This window comes from Hemitrygon akajei, chromosome 16 (assembly GCF_048418815.1).
Source record: "Hemitrygon akajei chromosome 16, sHemAka1.3, whole genome shotgun sequence".
NCBI classification, from domain to species: domain Eukaryota; kingdom Metazoa; phylum Chordata; class Chondrichthyes; order Myliobatiformes; family Dasyatidae; genus Hemitrygon; species Hemitrygon akajei.
This window is the reverse complement of record NC_133139.1, coordinates 24,732,108-24,754,146: the sequence shown is the minus strand read 5'-3', so window position 1 is coordinate 24,754,146 and position 22,039 is coordinate 24,732,108. Positions and strand designations below refer to the sequence as shown.

Sequence of the window (22,039 nt, the reverse complement as noted above, 5' to 3'; positions counted from 1 at the left end):
GTTTTACTGATACCAACTTTATATTAATATATTTCTAAATGCTGCCTTGGTGAGATTTGTATTCACAATTTAATATTCAAGAAGAATACCCTTAACCTCCCTTTGGTGCCCCTCCTCCTTCCCTTTCTCCCATGGTGCACTGTCTCCTCCTATCAGATTCCTTCTTCTTCAGCCCTTTGCCTCTTCCACCTATCACCTCCCAGCTTCTTAATTTATCCCCCTCCTCCACCCACCCATCCACCTTCCCCCTTATCTGGACTCACCTATCACCTGCCAACTTGTCCCCTTCCTCCTTCAATGGACAAGGAGATCAAGTGGGACATCATTAAATAGTGGAATATATTTGAGGGACTGAATGGCACATAACTTCATATATATATATATATAAAAGTAATAACAACATACAGCAGCAGAACAGGTTTTAGGGCTCATCACTGTTGTACCAGCCATTCATACTAATCCCAATCACCAGAATTTGGTCCGTAGCTTTCTATACCTTGATTATTCATATACTTATTCAGAGACTTCTCAACTGTTATGAGTCTCTGCCTCCACCACCCAATCTTCATTCCAGATTCCAATCACCCGAATGAAATTCTTCCGACTCCCTCGAAATCTCTTACCATAAATCCCTGCCCTCTAGTTTTAGGCACAGACGAAAACGTTCATGTTCTTGTTGCAAGCTATAAATGTGTACCCTGCTTGAAGAGGGAACATTTGCAGAAAGAATAGTGTTGATTAAAAACTCAGTTTGATAGTAATAAATGAAGGGCTGAATGGCTTTCCAGCTGCTGTATAAAATTTACAGCCAGTTCCATTTTCAATCTTTCCTACTCTAAGTGAAAAGCTTAAGCTCCTCTATATAAACTAAAACCAAGAAGATTTTAAAAGAATTGAATGAACTTTAATCCAGCGATATATAAGATAATCAGCTATAAATTCGGCTGAATAAAGAGACTTACTCAAGAGGAAGTAACTGACCAGCTGGCGAACAGATCAGTTTACAAGAACGCCTCTTTCTCCCTCGATGCTGATTTGACAACAATCCTGTCAATCTACATCCTGCGCTCCTTATTTGTCAGCACACTGTATCAATCAAAAAATGTTTCGCGTGTTTTGTCTATGAACAAATTGAGTTTACATATAAACTTTAAAAGGAATGTGTGACCTTTTGAAGGAGGCTTTGGACGGTGAGGGGGGAGATTAGTTGGAGAGTTGAGTTTGTAGTTTTTGATAGAAATTGGCCGAGTCAGTGTCACTGTGGGCAGGGCAAGCGTTCCCCCGGTGCCTCCCACAGCGCTGAATAAATCTGCTGAGTGGAGAGCGGAGTGGGGAGTGAGTAGGGATGATGAGAGCGAGTGGAGGTTGCTGTAGTCGGAGAGCCATGAGCAAAGTGTAGTGCAAAGTTTTGTGCTACCTTCGCCTCTTCTGTTTCTAAAACAATATCCCTCTCTCCCCTTTTCACCGTTTCCGAGCGCGGATCGTGATCTCCAAGCATCGACTCGATCCTTCTGCAGGGCCACAAGGTACGTGTCCAGGGGTGGGGGGGCGCTCGAAAAAGTTAGACGAGCCACTCGGCAAGGCGCCGTGTTTAATCGGCGGTCGATGCAGCTTCAGAGAGTAATGGGAGCGGACAGGTCCTGGCAAGATACAAACCGAAGCCAAGTGCAGTTAAGAACTTTATTTGCCCCGTCGTTTAAATGTTTTATCTTAGTGTTCGGTGGAGTTTAGAGCGACGTAAAAGCGTGCAGCGCTGAATTAATTGTCTACGCCTGAAGCTTTTAGTTTGTATTGGTTGTTAAATCCGACCAGTTTCACAGTGAGCGAGGAGACTGTCCCCTCCCATCGAAGGTAGTTCGCCCTGGAATTCTTCATCCGAGAGGCTGCAAAATGCATCGGAGATAGACTGGTAGATGTTAAGGGATTGTGGGGGGGGGGGGGGGGGTTGCTGCAATATGTGATACTGGGGTTAAATTTCAGCCATGATCTTATTGAATGGAGGAGCAAGCACTAGCGGCCGAGTTGCATTCATCTACTTCCGCTGATATCGTGATTATTATATTGCACGCGCAATATTTCTGATTGCAAAAGGTTTCTGATTGCTCATATGTTAATATTTGTATGAGCCTTTCCCAGAAACAATTACGACAGGTTTGCCGCTTTGTGTTTAAAAAAGAAAGCTGTTCCGGATTTTTTAATTGAGTGAGGTAAAGGGTTAATTTGTAAGGATCCGTTGCGGAACTGGGCTGGTATCCCCCTGAGTATAAAAGATGAAGGCACAATTCATTTGAGCCCTTTCAGGGGTAATTTGCGGAGTTCACTTTCCCTGGTGGAGCCCGGGATAAAAAGGGGAGGGTGCAGGGGAACAAAATCGGTTCCAGACGGATCTCCGGCAGCTCCCCGCTCCACGTGGTGGGAGTGTGGAATTCTTCCCAGGAAGCTGGGGTAGGTGCTGGGCTACTAAAACCGTGAAGAGGGTAACGACCCTCCCCGGGAAATGATTTCTGTGGTTGTCGCAAACGCAGCTCCCAGTGTGGACACGACCCCCTGCCAGAGAGACAGCACAGATAATAGTCACATTAAGTGATACTGACCCTGGGGGAAATGCACGCTCTTCAAATAAATGTTGTCCTTTACACCAATGTTAGTGCCCCGTCAGTGGAGCGGTCGCTGGCATTGGTTACAGAGAGTTTACTGAAATTAGTTTGCTCTTTGAAGTAATATCGCAAGCCACGCCGTTCCATCTGTGCTTGTACTTACCGACCCACTTGCTGTGGCTTGTCCCAGAGTGGAAGCTGATCAGCCCAACTGACTTTATGACACGGTATTTTCTGTATTGCAAACCTCTTCACCAGTACCACCCTCAAAAATCAGTTTCCCCCCTCCCTTCCTATGTCTTCCCTCCCCATGAAAATTTCGAACAATGGCACGATGATCAGAATACAAAGATAGTTTTAAAGATGGGCTTTATTTGTCACGGGTACATTGAAACATACAGTCCAACGTAACAGTGGTCGACACAGTCCAGGGATGTGCTGGGGCCAACCCACCAGCGTCTCCATGTTAGGCTTAGATAGAGCAGATTTGGAAAGGATGTGTAGGAGTCTAGGACCAGGGGGCACGGCCTTCAAATAGAAGGATGAGGAGGAATTTCTTTAGCCAGAGGGTGGTGAGTCTGTGGAATTGATTGTCACAGCTGTGGAGGCCAAGTTATTAGGTTATTTAAAGTGGAGGTTGATAGTAAAGGCGTTAAAGATTACGAGAAGGAGGGAGAATGGGGTTGAGGGGGGAATAATAAATCGGCCTTGATGGTGTGGCAGAGCAGACTTGATGGGCCAAATGGCCTGTTTCTGCTATGTCTTGTCTTCTGGAGCTGACATACCACGCCCACAGCCTTCTAGCCCTAACCTGATCTTTGGAATATGGGAACCTACACTGTCAGGGGGAGAATGTACAGAACTTCTTTCAGACACCAGTGGGATTTGAACTGTGATCACTGGTGCTGTAAGGCATTGTGCTAACTGCTAAGCTACCATGCCATGTCTCTCTCTCGTACACTTTGACCAAGCTTTTAGCCAGCTACTTGTTGTCTGGAAGCTAATGTGATCTTGCCTTGGGAGATGGTCCCAGTTTAAGTATAAACGCACGCTTTCGGGTGCTGACTTTGTCACCGTCGTCCACTGTTGGGTGCAGGTGATGAATGAATTCCAACTTGATCTGCTATATATCTGCGCTGAGGAGAAATTCTTCTGCTATTAGCTGTTTTGCCTCGGGTCTATAGTCTGCAAGAAAGGAAAAATCCTTCTTCCTTGTGTCATTATATATAATTTCAGCCAACTGCAGGAAATGGTCCTGAACTACTGACATTCCTATTTAAGTGCTGCACACATGAAAAGGCGTCTTTAAATCTTCAAAAGGCCTTTTGCTGCCTCCACGAGGCCTGGGATAAAAGGATTCTACTACTTTAAAGAAATGTGCATGGAATTCTTTTTCATTATCCAGGCAAAGAGCACCCCTCCCCCCACCAGTGCTGTCTTCCTGTCGCAGTCTGCATTGTGGTGTGGGTCTCCGCTTTTGGCTGAATCCTTTTGAATGTGGGCTCTGCGGCCTTGCCTCAGAGGAAGTTTGCTCACCCTCACAATCTGGTAACCATGGATTCGAGCTCAAGTGGAGAGTCAGTGTTAGCAATCCTTGCTGTTGCCCTACCGTTTCACTGAGGAAATGATAGTGAGTGTGTTTCATTGGGCCTTTCAATGCAGTAAATCATCTCAAACTTGCTGCGTATTTAATATTTCAGCAATATTGTAAATACTGTTTGATTTTTCTTTTTGTTACGGGTTGCATGTAAAAGTACGTGAATGGCAATTGTCACTACGCCACCACGCCTCACTAAAAGTAAAAACGAAGGAGACGCCCATCTCCTGTCTCTGGTTTTTCTTTCAGTTAGTTTTATGTTTCAGAGTTGCAAGGAGAGAAACAGACAAAGTTTGACACTGGGGAGAGAGCAGGACAGAGGTGAAAGAGCTTTTGGAAATAAATCCCCCAGGTTTTGGGCCTTGGCAGCGGAAGGCCCAGTTACCAGTGGGGGATCTGAAAGGTGCTAAAGAAATGGCAGATTGAAGAGGCCTTGGCGAACCTTCAGAGGTCTCACAGTGCTTGTATAAAACTATTGGTGCCAGCAATCTGTGTTCAGTTCCACTGCTGTCTGCAAGGAGTTTGTATGTACTCCTTGTGACTATGAATTTCCTCTAGGTCATATATGTCAAACTCAAGGCCCGCGGGCCAAATTCGGCCCGCGGTGGAATTATTTTTGGCCCGCGAGATAATATCTAATTACTATTAAAGCTGGCCCCAGTAATTGAAGCGCCTATGGCTTATGATATGGCTAATGCTGAGTTTATTCAGGTACCAGGTTTTCAGGGTTTTTAGTGTTTATTTGGCAGTCTTCTTCATAAGAAACGGAATTTGTAAAGTGAAACACTTTGTAGTTATAGCAGAGACTGAGACACATGAGAGCAGGCGGAAAAAATGGAGGCAACGAAAGCTGCGTTCGCACGCATCCGACTGATCCGGCCCGCATGAAGCTGCATTTTGCTCAATCCGGCCCGTGACCTAAAATGAGTTTGACACCCCTGCTTAGGTGCTCTGGTATCCTCCCACATGGATATAATTGGACGGTGCAGGCTCATTGGGTTGGAAAGGCCATTACTGAGCTGTATCCCTAAATAAAATCCTGCCAAAGGGTCCCGGCCTGAAGCATCGACTGTAGATGATGCCGTGACCTTCTGAGTACTTCCAGCATTTGGTGTGTGTTGCCTGAATAAACGTTGGGTTTGGAGGAAGTTCCAGAGAAGGCCACTGGGAAAATGGAGGCCTTGTCAGTGCCTTCAGGGAAGCAGAAAAATCCCATTGTACTCATTGCCAGGGACATCTTATCTAATTAAAAGCATAAATAGAAGCTTTTCTTAAAGAGCTGGGAAGATCTCCCAAACACAGCCCAATAGCACTCCCCCCCCCCCCCCCCCCCTTTACTCCTCCTATTATGTTGTGTGAGTGTAACTTCAGATTCAGTTTATTGTCATTTAGAAACCACAAATGCAATGCAGTTTAAAAAATGAGACAACGTTCCTCCAGAATGATATCACAAAAGCATATGACAAAACAGACTACACCAGAAAATCCACATAACGTTTGGCAATCCCCAATCCAGAGTCCGGAGAGGCTGCTGCGTATTAATATCGCGCTACCGTCTTAGCGCGTTCCCCGGAAAGGAGCTCCAATCCCACCAGACAAAACAAGACCAAAAACTAAAGCTGCAAGACCTTGTTAATCGAATTGAGATTGTCACGTTTTGTTGGATGGAGCAGGGTAGTAGAGTGTGGTGATGGTTAAACAAACTGGAGCCAGGCCTTGTATACTTTCAGGATGACAGAAATTCAGAACTATTCCACTGAAGTCAATTGATGTTGGGTTTTCATTAATTTTAAACTGTCAGACAGTGGTTATGCATGTTTTTATTTATTTTATTTGGAGATGCACAACAGGTACTTGCAACCCCAACTATTCCTAATCACAGGACAAGTTACAATGTCCAACTAACCTACTGGTTGATGTGTCTTTGGGAGGAAACCAGAGCACCAGGAGGTCACGGGGAGAATGTACAAACTCCTTCCAGATGGTGTTGGAATTGTACTCTGAGCTCCAGTGTCCCGAGATGTGATTGCATTTTGCTAATCACGATGCTACAGTGCTGCCTCTTTTTTTTTGGATTTGGGCCCTCTGCTCCGAGGTGGATCACAGGCCATTGATGACCTTCATTCTCTGAAGTCGGTGGTATGGTTGGAGCTCACCCACACTTCTGCAATCCATTGCATCCACTGTACAGGGGGTTGGCCTGTATAGCTTCACCAGAGCCCTGTAGACCAGCCTTGCCCGTCTCCACCGCTTACGACAGAGATGAGGAACTCGGTTCTGAGAGGCACGGAGTTGCCCAGACTGTCCATGGCAGTCTGGGGTCGTCGCCCTGTCACGGTGGAGATGGTTGTGAGATTCCAAGAGCAATGACTTTTGGAGCTTGGCTCCTGGTTTGGGAGACCTTGCCGATAATATCCAGGGGAAGGTTCAATCCAACCAGAGCCTCGATGGCAGAGCTGACAGAAGATGATAGTGAAGGTGGAGGAAGACTGCAACAGGGAAGGGTCCCCAGTCATCTGGCATTCCCTGCTACTGGATCCTGACCCCAATCCATCAAGGATTGTCTGGTGGCTGCCTCCCCACATTAAACAGTCACATACAGGTGTTCTCCATTAAGGGAATAACCCCTTAGGAGAAAAGTGTGCTCGTGTGACCACAGTACTACAGACTCGGTGGGCTACACGGCCTCTTCCCTTTTCTGTAATTAACAACCAGGCTGCAGACAAGTATTCCTACTCTTGCTGTAGAAACCTTTCAGTCGAGCTCAGACTCTTCTACCTGCAGCAATTGCTTGTGGCTGTTTGTGTAATAATGAACCAGAGGTGAATGGGGGTTCATTCACCAGCAGATGGGAGTTGATTCCTGCCACATTCCCATATTCAGCAGTCGTGTTCTGATCTGGACATGAATCAGGAAAAGCACATTTCTGCTGTGCCCCAAGGCACGTGAAACTGTTTGGAACTCTCCTGTTCTGGTCACGGATGATGCACTGTGAAATGGCGTAAGAGATGGCCCAGAATCGTTGCTTTGTGGTCGAGACGGAGTCTGGACTGAATTAACCTTTTAAACGAGGATGGAGGCACGGTAGCACAGCATTTACACCTTGCAGTGGTAAGATGGGGGTTCAATTCCCGCTACTGTCTGTGAGGAGTTTGTAAGTTCTCCCTGTGACCATGTAGATTTCCTCTGGGTGCTCCAGTTCCCCCCATGTTCCAAAGGCATATATTTAGGGTTAGCTACCCAGAGCAATCCTTACTGATTTGACACAAGCAGCACGTTTCACTGTATTGATGTACATGCGACATTTTGAGCTAATCTTTATTTTACTAAGGGTAGATGTGGATGGCTGGGAACTTCATACCATCTCAGTCCTGTTGAATGAGTAGGAGCTGTTATTGCAGGACTGTGGAAATAAGTGCCAACGCAGATATGGAAGAGGGGTGGCCAACACATCACTGTATTTCTCTGGAATGTTAAATATACGGTATTGTGGACCACTGTTAGACTATCAGAACTTGTTCGCTCCTGCAATGAGTATGTTTAAGTAAAGGACCCAAGTCTTAAAGCATCCTTCCTTTTCCCCAAGTGTATCTTCTCTGCCCTTGTATTTCTGTTCTCTGGGATAATAATCGTGTGCTGTAAAAGTATAATTTTTTTCTTGATACTGTTATGCATCCACTGGGAGGATGTTTCAGTTTTAAAGCAAGTTCTAACCACAACTGATCAGCTGTGTGAAAAGCTGAGGTTTCTGATGACTGGATAGGGTTGTGATGGAAGATATGAGTTTTAAAACTTGCTGTGTTTAAAAATAGCCAGTCGCTAATGAGTATTTGTAATGAAATTTTAAATTCTGGAAATCAAACAAGAAATTACCCAAAACTTTAATTCCTTAGTGTTTGCCCAAGGTGTACGTAGGTTATAGTTTAGAGGATTGTTGGATTTTGATCGGGGTGGATTAATGCATTAGGTGCTGACATCCGCTTTGCTTTTGTATTTTGGCAGAATGTCAGTGACTGTGCACGAGAACCGAAAGTCTCGCTCCAGCTCGGGCTCGATGAACATCCAACTGTTCCACAAACCCTCGCACGCGGACAGCCTCCTGACCCACCTCAACCTCCTCCGCAAGCGGCAGCTCTTCACGGACGTGACCCTCCGCGCCGGCGACCGTGCCTTCCACTGCCACCGGGTGGTCCTGGCCTCGTGCAGCCGCTACTTCGAGGCCATGTTCGCGGGCGGCATGAGGGAGAGCCGCGCCGACGAGGTGAACTTCCACGACTCGCTGCACCCGGAGGTGCTGGAGCTGCTCCTGGACTACGCCTACACCTCGCGGGTCCTCATCAACGAGGAGAACGCAGAGTCCCTGCTGGAGGCCAGCGACATGCTGCAGTTCCACGACATCCGCGAGGCGTCGGCCGAGTTCTTGGAGAAGAACCTTCACCCCATGAACTGCCTGGGCATGATGCTGCTGTCCGACGCCCACCAGTGTGAGCAGCTCTTCGAGCTCTCCTGGCAGACCTGCCTAACCTACTTCGCTGCGCTCTACCAGACCGAGGACTTCCTCAGCCTGCCCAAGGACAAGCTGCTGGAGCTGATCCTCAGCGAGGAGCTGGAGGTGGAAGACGAGAGCCTGGTCTACGAGGCGGTGCTGGGCTGGGTGAAGCACGACCTGCGCAGGAGGCGCGACCACCTGCCCGAGCTGCTGCGCTGTGTGCGCCTGGCCCTGCTGCCCGAGTCCTACCTGTACCAGAGCGTGCTGGGCGAGGAGCTGGTGGCCGGCCACCAGCTGGGCCGCGGGGTGGTGGAGGAGGCCATCTCCTGCAAGCTGCGGATCCTCCAGAACGACGGCGTGATCACGCTGCTGTGCGCCCGGCCCCGCAAGGTCAGTATCCTAGTGTAGCGGGGTGGCCGGTGATCGAGGCTGGGTTCCCACTGCTCCCTGTAAGGAGTTTGTCCCTTCTCTCCAGGTCCGCAATGGTTTTTCTCCCACATCCCAAAGATGTTCCGGTTAGGGTACTGGATGGATGTGGTTTGAGAAAGTGAATGATGAACAGGTCTCCTAACAGAGTAGCATCCTAATCCCACCTGGAAAGCATTCAACTCTGACAGTCCCTTTATTTGGGACTTGTCAAGTGACTGTTAGAACTCTATGTATACTCAATGGCCTCAGTAGGTACCTCCTGTACCTGAGAAAGTGGTCACTGAGGGTATCTTTGTGGTCTTCTGCTGCTGTAGCCCATCTACTTCAAGGTTCAACGTGTTGTGCGTTCAGAGATGCTCTTCTGCACACCACGGTTGTAATGTGTGTTTCATTGAGTTGCTGTCGCCTTCCTGTCAGCTTCAATCAGTTCTGGCCAATCCCCTCTGACCTCTCTCATTAACAAGGCATTTTCGCCCACAGAGGTGCTGCTCACCGGGTATTTGTTTGTTTATCTCAGTTTTCTAGAGGCTGCTGTGTGTGAAAATCCCAGAGCAGCGATTCCCGAGATACTCAAGCCACCCCATCTGGCACCAACAGTCATCCTGCGATTAAAATCCACTTGGGTGACATTTCTTCCCCATTCTACTGTTGGTCCGAACAACAAATGAATCTCCTGACCACATCTGCATGCTTGAGTTGCTGCCAAGTGATTGGCTGATTAGCCATGTGCATTAACGAGCAAGTATACCTCATAAAGTGGCACTGAGGGTGCATCATTTTAACCATTGTCCCCACAACCTTCCTGTTACTGGATTGGCGTTGTCTTCGAAGAGATGGCATGGTAGCATAGCGACTAGCATGTTGGTTTATAGCGTTAGCTGTAAGATCTGGGTTCAATACCCTGCTGCTGTTTGTATGTTCTGCCTGTGACCACGTAGGTTTCCTTCAGGATCTCCCGTTACTTACCTCTACATCTTTGGAAAGTGGGAAGAAGTGAGCATGCTGTGTCAGCACAGGAAGCTTATTAACATTTACAGTCATCCTCAAACTGTGCTGATCATTGATGCAAACTACGCATTTTACTGTATGTGGTAAAGCTAATCTTTTCAATCATCTTCTTTAAGGTCAACCATGACATCCTGCTGCTAGGCGGCCAGACCTTTGCCTGCGACAAGATCTACGCCATCGACCAGAAAACCAAGGCCGTGACTCCCAAGGCCGACATCCCCAGCCCGCGCAAGGAGTGCAGCGCCTGCGCCATTGGGTGCAAGGTCTACGTGACCGGCGGCAGGGGCTCGGAGAACGGCGTGTCCCGGGACGTGTGGGTCTACGACACGCTGCACGATGAGTGGGCCAAGGCAGCGCCCATGCTGCTGGCCCGGTACGGCCATGGCTCCGCGGAGCTGGAGCAGTGCCTGTACGCCGTGGGCGGGCACACAGCGGTCAGTGCCACACTGCCCGCCTCTCCCTCTGTCTCCGTCAAGCAGGTGGAGCAGTTCGACCCCCAGGCCAACAAGTGGAGCCTGGTGGCGCCCCTCCGCGAGGGGGTCAGCAACGCCGCCGTGGTGGGCGCCAAGCTCAAGCTCTTCGTCTTCGGCGGCACCAGCGTGAACCGGGAGAAGCTGCCCCGCGTCCAGTGCTTCATGCCAGGGGAGAACCGCTGGACGGTGCCCGCCAAGTGCCCGCAGCCCTGGCGCTACACCTCAGCGGCAGTGGTGGGCGACCACATCATCGTCATCGGCGGCGACACCGAGATCTCGGCCAACTCCGCTTACCGCTTCAACACCGACACCTACCAGTGGTCCAAGTTCGGCGACATGGCAGCCCGGAGGGTGAGCTGCCACTCAGTGGCTTCCGGCAACCGGCTCTACGTTGTCGGGGGCTACTTTGGTGACCAACGGTGCAAGACCCTGGACTGTTACGATGCATCGACTGACACCTGGAGTAACATCAGCACGGTGCCGTATTCGCTCATTCCCACCGCCTTTGTCAGCACTTGGAAGTACCTTTCGGTTTAAGACCTCCCGTCAAACACTGCGGCCTTCAGGTAACGGTGGGGCAAAGCTCCTTCTTCTTATGCTGGGCCACTGAAATAGTTTCCCAGAAGTAGGCTCCATGTTTAAGGGAAGGACGTATTAAGAGAAATTTTCCTCGCAACGGGGGTGGGGGGGGGGGATTAACAAGATAGGACTTGATACCCGAGAGAGGAGCAGAGGCAAGAACCCTCTGGAGGAGCTGTCCCAGCAAGTCAGGAGGGAAATGCTGAGGCTTTATAAGGCCTCAGGCCATTCTTGGAGAATTGTGAGCAGTTCTGTGCCCCCTTTTATCTAAGAAAGGATGTGCTGGCATTGGAGAGGGTCCGGAGGAGGTTCATGAGAATGATTCTGCGAATGAAAGGGTTAATGCATGAGGAGCATTTGACGGCTCTTGGCCTGTACTTGCTGCAGTTTAGAAGAATGAGGGGGGGAGGATCTCATTGATTGAAACATATTGAAAGGCCTAGATGGCGTGAACATGGAGACGATGCTTCCTACGATGGGGGAGTCTAGGACCAAAGGGCAGAGCCTCAGAATAGAAGTTCATCCCTTTAGAACAGATGAGGGGGAATTTTATTTTCAGCCAGAGGGTGGTGAATCTGTGGAATTCATTGCCGCAGACGGCTGTGGATGTCAAGTCATTGGATATGTTTAAAGTGGAGTTTGTTAAGTCCCCGATTAGTCAGGACATCAAAGGTTATGGAGAGACGGCAGGAGAGTGGGGTTGAGAGGGATGTTAAGTCTGCCAGGATGGAAGGGTGGAAGAGTCTCGATGAACCGAATCTGCATCTGTCTTATGGAATAAACCTCTGCTTGACTTTGTGTTTCTCCACCATTTTGAGTGTGCTGCTCAAGGTTTCCAGCATCTGCAGAATCTCGTGTGTGTGTGTGATGTACTGTAAGAGCTGTGACTGGCCCGGCCACAGGGTGTAGGGTTGGAAGTAACCTGTATATCGGGGAGGTGGCAGCTCTTTGGCCAGACTAAGCTGTTTTGGAGCACTTTTAAGATTTGACTGCAAAACTTAGTGAGGCCAGACCAGTGGATTCTTGAATAGTGATGGTCTAGTAGTGCTTTGAACACATTCAGAATGCCAGAGGAACTCGTCAGGGGTCAGGCAGAATCTGTGGAAAGGAATGAAGATGGAACGTTTCAGGATGAGACCATTCATCATGCTAGTCCTGACGAGCGGGTTCAGCCAACGCCTCTTCATTCCTTTCCTCAGATGCTTCCATGACCAGCATTTTGTAACTGTTAACTCTTGATTTCCAGTATCTGCTGGATTTCTCATGTTTATGCGATGTGTTTAACCTTTCTCAAGGCTAGTTTTTCAATCGCGTCCCCAGGTTAGCACATTGTAACTCTTGGGCTATCAGCCTCCATGGTCGCTAATCCACGCATTTCAGATGAGGGCCTGTGTGGGAGTTTATTCAGTACAGGGGTTACCTGTTGCTTTCAGTGTAGCTACAGTGGGTTTGGTTTGTGCATCTTTCCCACTGTAATGGGTGGATATCTCGAGCTCCTGGGTTTCCCTTGGCTCTGGGTGTTCCCAGTGATTCTGTGCCTTTGGCTTGCTACTGATAGTGAGGCTCTGGAGATGATGCTTGGATTACAGACGTGACCACAGTGGTGCTGGCACTGACGGGGCTGATAGCCGAAGGGAAACGTGGCCCACTGCTCCATTCTTTCACTGGGGTTGTATCTGGCCGTCTCTGCTACGGATTGGGGAGGGGGGGAGTGCAGGCAGCTTCTTGGTCGCCCATCTCCCTGCTGATCTGTGTTGGGATGGGGCCACGTGCACATTCCCATCCATAACTCCCAAATCTGAACACACGGTTGCTGGGGTAGGGAGGGGGAAATGTGTGCTAATTGGCCATCTCTTCTGAGAAGAGGGTGGGTGGTATATAAGGTGGAGGGAAGGGACGCTTTGGGCCCCTTTATCTAAGATGGGATGTGCTACCATTGGGTGGGGTCCAGATGAGGTTCATGAGAATTATTTCAGGAGTGAAAGGGTTAAATGCGCATCTGATGGCTCTGGGCCTGTACTAATTGGAGTTTAGAAGAATGAGGGGTAGATGTAATTGAAATTAGTTGAATGTGGAAAGGCCTAGATGGGGGATGTGGAGAGGATGTTTCCTGTAGTGAGGTAATCTCGGACCAGAGGGCACAGCCTCAGGATGGAAAGATTTTCCTTTAGAACAGGGGTGAGGTGGAATTCCTTTAGCCAGTGGACGGTCAATCTGGAATTCATTGCCACAGACAGCTCATTGGGTATGTTTAAAGGTTGCTAGGGTCTTGATAACCTTTGACACCCTAAAGTAATAGGGAGGAGGCGGGGGTTGAGAGGGATAATAAATCAGCCATGATGGATAGGCAGGGCAAACTTGATGGACAGAATGGCCCAATTTTGCACCCATGTCTTTTAGTCTTGCGGGAAGAATTTCAAGTTGTATACTTGGATAATAAATGAACCTTTTGAGGCTCAAAGTCCAAAAGTAAAATTTATAATCAGATTACATACATGTCACCACATACAACCCTGGAGATTCCTTTTCCTGCGGGCAAACCTCGACAAAATCTAACAATGACTAAACAGCATTAATGAACAACAAATGCACATCAAGGAAGCAGGTGCCATTTTTTAATAGGTAGAAATTGAATGAAACTTTTAATTTGGGTCACTACCTCTGACATTTTGCTCTTCACAAGCTGATAATTTTATGGTTTTTGTGTTGGATCTCTATTTTGGGCTGTTCCCCAGGGGTATGTGAAACCGGCTTGGGGCCATGGAGTCTGGTAGCAGGGTTAGATCGTTGGGGATCAGCCAGAAGAGTGTGCAGGATTCCTGTTAACTGCATGGTACCGGTGTGAAGATCGTCTGGTCCTGGGCTCTGAGGCCGATTCACTAGCAGATGCTGGCATTGCAGCCCAGCCACTGGGCATTCCCTGTCACTCCCACAGTGTGGGTGGGACAGGGCAGAGGGCGCCACTGTCTGGGTGCTGTGCTCGATTGGGTGTCATGGTCTTGGCATGTTTATTACTTTAGCCAGAGACTGGTGAATCTGTGGAATTCTTTGTCACAGGCAGCTGTGGAGGCCAGGTCTTTATGTATATTTAAAGCAGAAGTTAATGGATTTTTGATTGGTCAGGGCATGAAGGGATAGAGAGAAGACAAGAGATTTGGGCTGAGAGGAAGAATGGGTTAGCCATGATGATATGCTGGAGTAGACTTGATGGGCCAAAATGGCCTAATTCAGCTCCTATATCTTGTGGTCTTGTGTGATTTCAGGCCAATTTTGTGATCAAATTTATAAATCTCTTCTGAACCCCGGAAGGTCACTCTGCTCATGAGTATTGGGAGGTGTGAAACAATTATTGTTAAATAAATATACATACAAAATGCTTTCATACTGTCAAATTCACGGATGGTGACAATAGCCCTAGGCTTGGATGCAGCTGCCTCACACCATCTGTGAACAGGTTAAAGAGTGTGTCTGTCAGTATGGCTGCTTTCCCTCTTTCTAGCTTGCTGGCTATCTAGCCCAGGACGTTCGCAGCGTCTCTGAGTGAGATTGCTGTCACATCGAGCCCCCTTGCACAGTAAGTGTGTTAGTAGCCAGGTGCCCTGTTTTTAGTGCAGCCAGTTGAGTGATTTTTAAATATTAGCCCGGCTGCTTGGCAGGTTCTTCACTGCCGTTTGAGTGGGCGGGATTTTTTCACTGGAAACCAGTGTAGACTCACCAGGGTGAGGTAGAAATTTGGGCTGAACTGGTTATCGTTTATAGGAGCATGACGAAGCAGCAGAATTCTGTCAGCTGATCTCGGCCGGTGGAGGGTGTCCAATTACAATTTGAGCTGCTGTAATGGCAACCACAGCCAAAAGGGAGGGGCCAGAAAGGACCGTGTGGTGAGGGAGCCGGTGTGCTTTGAGACCATTAAACTGCCTTTATAGGGTCCTTATTTAGGGGGAGGGAGTGTTGGGGTGTACATAGGAGAATTACTAGTGATTATACTAAATGGGGAGGGAGGTGCCCAGCCAAGCAGCTGGCTTCTGTGACCATGAGGCCTTCCTGTTGTGCCTTTGTCTGGGGTGACAAAGACCTGTGGTGAACGCTGCACCTGATTGAATTCTCAAATATGGCGGTGCCAGGCTCAATGGTCCTGCAGAAAATGGAGGCCTCCACTTCCCTTGGACAGGAGTGAGCTGGAGGCTTCCAGCAGCCTGGCCTTCTCTCCGTTAAACAGATGCAAGCATGGCCTTTGGCTTTGTGTCATCGTAGAGGTTGGGGAAGTCGCCATTACCGTCGAGGCAGTTGGCGAGCAGTTACAGTAGTTAAGCCCGTCTCCCCTGTTGGGGCGTAGGCTGCCAGCGGCAGCTCTCCGGAAGTTGACAGCTGCCATTCTGAGAGCAAGCCCAGTCAGGAAATCGAGGGATTACGGTGCCTGTCTCCTCTGAGAAACGTGGCTTTTAAGAGCATGGGTAAGAGTAGACCATTCAGCCCCTTGAGGCTGCCCCACCATTTCAAAAATTACTGCGGATCTTTTAATCCTGTGACACTGCACTGCAGTAATCCCATGCCGTTTATTTCTGTCAGAGCACTTAAACTCCAAACCATACAGGCCCACTCTGCTTCGTTTTCCCCCTCACTGGATAAAAATGTCCCACCCACCCAGACCTGTATTCAGTCCCTGGAAAATGCTTTGATTTTATGGCATGTACATAGAGCTTGTTATTCATTTTGACCTGAAGAGAATGGAGAACCTCGCGGATGAATAAAGAGAGGCTTATGGAGTGCAGGGCTTTAGATTTGGAACTGGGGTGCAGGTGGTTAAAAGTGGGTGCTCACGTAGTCAATACTGGATAGACCAGGCCTTTCAGTAAATGGTTAACATCTCTGTATGACGGTCCCTTGAAATTGAAAGCTTAATGGTGGTTTGGTAAAAGTTAACAAGGTAACACAGTCAACAGGTAGATGCAGGGTAACCTATCTAATTAATACTCAACCAGCGGAAACCTAAAGTAGAATAATTTTCTGTGGTGAAGATCGTACGTACAGAGCATAGGAAAAGTGTGAAATGTCCGTCTGCCTGGCATCAGTTGATAATTACAGTTCTGAGGGATTTTTGGTGACCTGAGGTTTCGAGAGTCTGGGGAAGACGTGTTTGCTATGCTCTCATTGAACAGCACCATGCGGCTAAATAGTCTTCCTTCTACTATCTGAGAACCAAATTTGTCACCTTGGAATGGAAATGAAACAGATGTGACCTTGAGAGAGTGAGCAAACTCCAGCAAAAACCCTGGTAACTGAAAGCTTTGAATAAAATGAGTGTTGTCTTTTTGTTTGGTACAGGTGTGAAGGACCGTGTGGTGCTGTCGGAGAGTTTTTGTGAAGAGCTGCACTGGCACGTTTGCCAGCCTTTCCTCCGTTACTTGAAGCAGTGGAGCGAGAGGAAGGATTGAACCAGGACATCCAGTTGAGGACTGGTACACGGACAGCAAGTCGTAACCAAGAGTTTGGAGCTTCCAGAGAGTTCTTTAGTTGGCCATCTCTTGTCACATGCTCGTCCAGTCATTAAGACAAAGCATTTGCTAAAATGGCTGGTGGTTGTGGTAACCATGACCGATTCGGTGGATGGCCGCTAGTTTATGGTGCCATCCCAATAGTGGGGGTTGGCCTTTGACTTTCACCTCTGCACAGAGGCAGTGTGTGCGGGTAGGTGGGGAATCCTGCGGCCCCCCCCACTTCTGCAGCACAGATGAATGAGTGTTCTTCCTGTAACCACCCTCCCTCCTGTCCATCGGGGTAGGTTTACAGCAATTCAAGGAAGTGACTTGCCACAATTTGCTGAAGACTAGTGTTGGAGAACTGTTGGACAAGCCAGCAAAACACCTCCCAGGTGCTAATGTTTTAAACGCAGGAACTATGAACTGTAGTCTTGTTTCTCTTCAGAAATAGTACATGCCATTTTGGATACTAATTTGTGATGTGCCTCTTGCCTGTATCCCACTCTTTTTACATCTGGGACTCTGAGAGATGCATTTGAACACAACCTAATTAATCAAGCAAGGGTATTCTTGATCTGTGTGGGGTGTCTCCATTGCCATAACTATGTTGTTTTGCACCTTGTTTTTTTTTAATGCCCTTATAGACTTTTTGGTACTGTTTTCATATTGGGAGAGTTTTAAATCTTTGAGGAGGTGATTACAATGGGGGGAACAGTAAATAAAAGCCCAATGTGCTTTGTTTGTAAATCAGCCAAGTTACCAGAGATGCACCTCAACATCAGAAACATTGTTCCCAGAGTTCCCCACTCCGCCTGCAGTTCTGTACCCTAATTCTGGGCAGAGTTTGGAGAGAGTGAAGTGACTGAAGTACCCTGTATCAAGAAACCATTGGGATGACCTCGTGGAGCCATAGTGGACTTCAGTACAAAAACAGGCCCTTTGGCCCATCTAGCCTGTACCAAACTGTCCTACCTCATCCCATCAACCCACACCTGGGCTATAGCCTTCCTCATCCCTCTCATCCATGTTCCTGCACAAACCCCTCTTAAATGTTGCAGTGGTACCCAATCCCCCACTTCTGGCAGTTCATTCCATACTTCTGAGTGAAGAATTCCCCCTTCAGGTTTCCCCTAATATTTCCCATTTCACCCCTGACCTATGACATCTAGTTTGAGTTTCAGCCAACCTCAGTGGGGAAAGCCTTGCATTTACCCAATCCTAATTTTGTGTACCTCTGCCATACATCTCCTCGTTCTCTCATTTGAAGATTTTTTGTTTTAAACACCCCCACCCTGACCGCCCCCACTCCATCAGGATGAGTTGGCTCGGCCTGTGAAGCCCACACCTTTCTGAATAAATTAAAATGCACGTTGGATGGCAGATTCGGTGAAGGCTTCTACCACATGTTGCTGGATGAAGGGGCCCAAGTGACGAGCCACACAGGGTGGCCCCTGTAATTCGGGAGGGCACAGGTATTGGTTGCCGTAGAGACAGCCACACTTGGGCTGTGAGCTGAAAACCTATCTCCAGCACTAGGGAATGTTTGAATGCTTCATCCGCCAGGGTGGAGCAGTATTTATTTTTGTTTCAAAAAAAAATTTATAGATGAAGGAAACAATTTGTGCTCTTGTACTGTAGATGTTTTGTTTTCTAACAATGTAGGGAATTTTTATTGAGAATTCTTCTGGTCCTCGTCCGACCTGCACAGCCGTCTATCGGTGTTTAATCTGCTTCTGAGACTTGTGTTTGAGTTTGTACATGTCTTAACACTGTGTGTCACTTTAGTTTTGAAGAATTCATCTTTACAGCCTGGTGCTGCATTGAAGATTTCAATAAATGGTCTTTGAAATAAATAATATGTCCCTTGCTCATTCTTCATTTCCCACCAGCACACACATTCTTCTGCAAGAGCATTATCATTTTATCTTGCATCTAAGATATTTGCTTTCACATGCCTGATTTTTTTTTTCCTTAATGTTTCAATGTTAAATTTGCTTTTTTGCATGGCTGGCTAACTCTGGAGGGAGATTTTTGGGACCAGGGGTTCATTAGTTTAATATGTTTTGTGTCATATGGCTTGGGCAATCATGAGCTTTCCATGATTGTGATTGTTCTTGGCAAAATTTTCTACAGACAAGTGGTTTGCTATTGCTGCCTTCCGGGCAGTGTCTTTACAAGATGGGTGACCCCAGCCATTATCAATACTCTGCAGAGATTGTTTGCTTGGTGTCGATGGTCAAATAACCTGGACATGTAACATGTACCAACTGCTCACAGGACCATCCACCACCTGCTCTCATGGCTTTGTATGACCCTGGTCAGGGTGGGGTGGGGGGCTAATCAGGTGCTACACCTTGCCCAAGGGTGACCTGCAACCTAGCGGATGGAAGGAGCACACTACACCTCCTTTGGGAGAGATGTAACTCCACCCCACCACCCAGGGACCAGGGGATATGTTCTTAGAAATTAAACCCAGATCTTTTGTGGAGTCAAGTTTGAAAACGTTGACGTTCATAGAGTGGTTAACATCTGGTGTCCAATGGCAGTGAATGCTGGGTCAGTTGTTCATTTTTAAATGTGATTGGTTAACCAGTCTAGGCAGTATTTTGGGATATGGATAAAAGCTAGTCACATGTGCAACACGCTGGAGGAACTCAGCAGGTCGGGCAGCATCCATGGAAACAAGCAGTCAACGCTTTGGGCCGAGACCCTTCGTCTGGACTCCATGGATGCTGCCCGACCCGCTGAGTTCCTCCAGCGTGTTGTATGTGTTGCTTTAACCACAGCATCTGCAGTGTACTTTGTTTTTGAGAAAAGCTAGTCGTATGGAATTTAGACTAGAAATCAATCAAGATGATGGATTGGGGAAAGGAGCTGAATGGCCTCTTGCCACTTCAATTTTTTTTTTGATTTTTATCTTTGAGAAGAAAAGTCTGAAGACATTTAGTTGAGAAGTGTACATGCAGACCTATGCTCGTGCAGGTGTTAATGTATCAACTTCTTCATAAATCCTGTAACCCCTTCCCCAACAACACCACCAGAAGATTTGCAAATTAGCAAGAAAGCCGGTCACTGCCATCTTCTCATGGGTAATAAATGCCAGTCTTACTGATAATGTCCAGATCCTTAAAGCAAAATTTAATTTAAAAAAAGATAGGAATTGGCTTGACAAGGAGCTTCAAATATGATTTTGCAATTTCTGTAAGAAAACCAAATAGGACATACATCGTAAATGGTAGGGCACTGAAGAATGCAGTAGAACAGAGTGATCTAGGAATAATCAGAATCAGAATCAGACTTTAATCGCCAAGTACCTATGCACATACAAGGAATTTACTTCCGGCAGATGTTGTCTCTCTGCTCATAACAATAATAATGATAAATATAAATGAAAATATAGATTATACATACAGGTAGTGCAAGCTTTTGGTACGCTGACCTTTATAAATCAAAGCATTGAGTATAGGAGTTGGGATGTAATGTTAAAATTGTACAAGGCATTGGTAAGGCCGAATTTGGAGTATTGTGTACAGTTCTGGTCACTGAATTACAGGAAAGATGTCAACAAAATAGAGAGAGTACAGAGAAGATTTACTAGAATGTTACCTGGGTTTCAGCACCTAAGTTACAGGGAAAGATTGAACAAGTTAGGTCTTTATTCTTTGGAGCATAGAAGGGTGAGGGGGAATGATAGAGGTATTTAAAATTATGAGGGTGATAGAAAGAGTTGATGTGGATAAGCTTTTTCCATTGAGAGTAGGGGAGATTCAAGCAAGAGGACATGAGTTGAGACTTAGGGGGAAAAAGTTTAAGGGTAACATGAGGAGGAATTTCTTTACTCAGAATGGTAGCTATGTGGAATGAGCTTCCAGTAGAAGTGGTAGAGGCAGGTTCGGTATTGTCATTTAAAGTAAAATTGGATAGGTATATGGACAGGAAGGGAATGGAGGGTTTTGGGCTGAGTGCAGGTCGGTGGGACTAGGTGAATGTAAGCGTCGGCACGGACTAGAAGGGCCGAGATGGCCTGTTTCCGTGCTGTAATTGTTATATGGTTAAAACCAAATAGGACCATGAATTCAATATTATTGACTCCTAAATCTGAAGGATATTAGAATGAAATATCTTTCTGGAGCGAATGGTATTGGATCTGGTGATATTGATCCTGGGGTCCTTTGCAAGTCGAGAACGAGGCATAAAACTTGGATATTAAGTGTGATAGGAACAAAGGGAAAAGAGGAGTTCTCCAGGTGAATTGCACCCACATTCCACTCACTCCCCTCACCTTTAACCAAACCAGGGACCTATTTCCCCAGAACTTCTGGATGAACACCTGTCAGCTGTCAAGCACATATAGTAAATAACCTCAGTCAACAATCTTCAGGTCTGAATATGGACTCTCAAGTGTCCACTGCATTTAGAATTATTTATTTACCTGTTTCTACTGGCCTTGTACACAGCAGTACAACAACCGAAGCAAGAACACAGCTCAACAGAAACCAATCCGATATTAACGGGACAATTTGTAAAGGTGATTTTGTGGCCCTGAAAGATCAAATTGACCGGTTATCATATTCCAGGATGAAGCAAGGGATCAAGAACATTCAGACGGCAACAAATGATCATCGACTCACAGGGTCAAAACCAGACCATTCTGCCCTGCAGGTTGGTGCTAGCCCCCCACTTATTGAAATCAAACATCAGTCCTATTTTTAAAAAATTTATTGAGATGCAGTGCAGGATAGGTTCTTCTGACCCTTTGAGCCAGGCTCTCCAACAATCCCATGATCTAATCCTAGCCTGGTCATGGGACAATTTACAATGACCAACCGGATTGTGGGAGGAAACCAGAGCACCCGGAGGAAACCCACAGGGTCATGGGGAGAAGGTACAATAGTGAGAATTGAACCTGGATCCCCTGTGCTGTGAGGCATCGTGCTTAACTATGTTACCATGCCACCCTGTGCTCCACAATTTCATCAACCCCACCCCCCACCACCCGCGAAATTCCACCACACACCTACATATTAGAATCAATTTATGGCGGCCTGTTAATCTGTCAAGCTGCATATTTTTGAGGGGCGTGAGGGGAAGCTAGGGGAAATCCACGCAAACACAGAGAGAACATGGAAACTTAACAGACAACAGTGGAGATCGGGATCAAACCGTGGTTATCATGCAGGGTTCCCTAAAGCTTCACTTGCAGGTTGAGTTGGTGGTGAGGAAGGCAAATGCGATGTTAGCATTCATTTGGCGAGGACTACAATATAAAAGCAAGGATGTAACGTTGAGGTATTATGAGGCGCTGTTGAAGCCTCGCGGAGTCACGTGAGCAGTTTTGGACCCCTTATCTAAGCCAGGATTTGCTGACATTGGAGACGGTTCAGAGG

At 47.3% G+C, this 22,039-nt stretch overlaps 1 protein-coding gene across 1 annotated transcript; it reads left to right on the top strand.

Annotated features, from left to right (window-relative positions):
- The first annotated feature begins 1,206 nt into the window (after window positions 1–1,206).
- Window positions 1,207–18,508, top strand: enc3 (ectodermal-neural cortex 3). Its single transcript, XM_073068430.1, has 4 exons — window positions 1,207–1,526; window positions 8,197–9,073; window positions 10,237–11,159; window positions 16,498–18,508. The coding sequence occupies exons 2-3, from the start codon at window positions 8,198–8,200 to the stop codon at window positions 11,128–11,130; spliced, it is 1,770 nt and encodes a 589-aa protein (XP_072924531.1). The 5' UTR covers window positions 1,207–1,526; window position 8,197; the 3' UTR covers window positions 11,131–11,159; window positions 16,498–18,508.
- The last annotated feature ends 3,531 nt before the right edge of the window (window positions 18,509–22,039 follow it).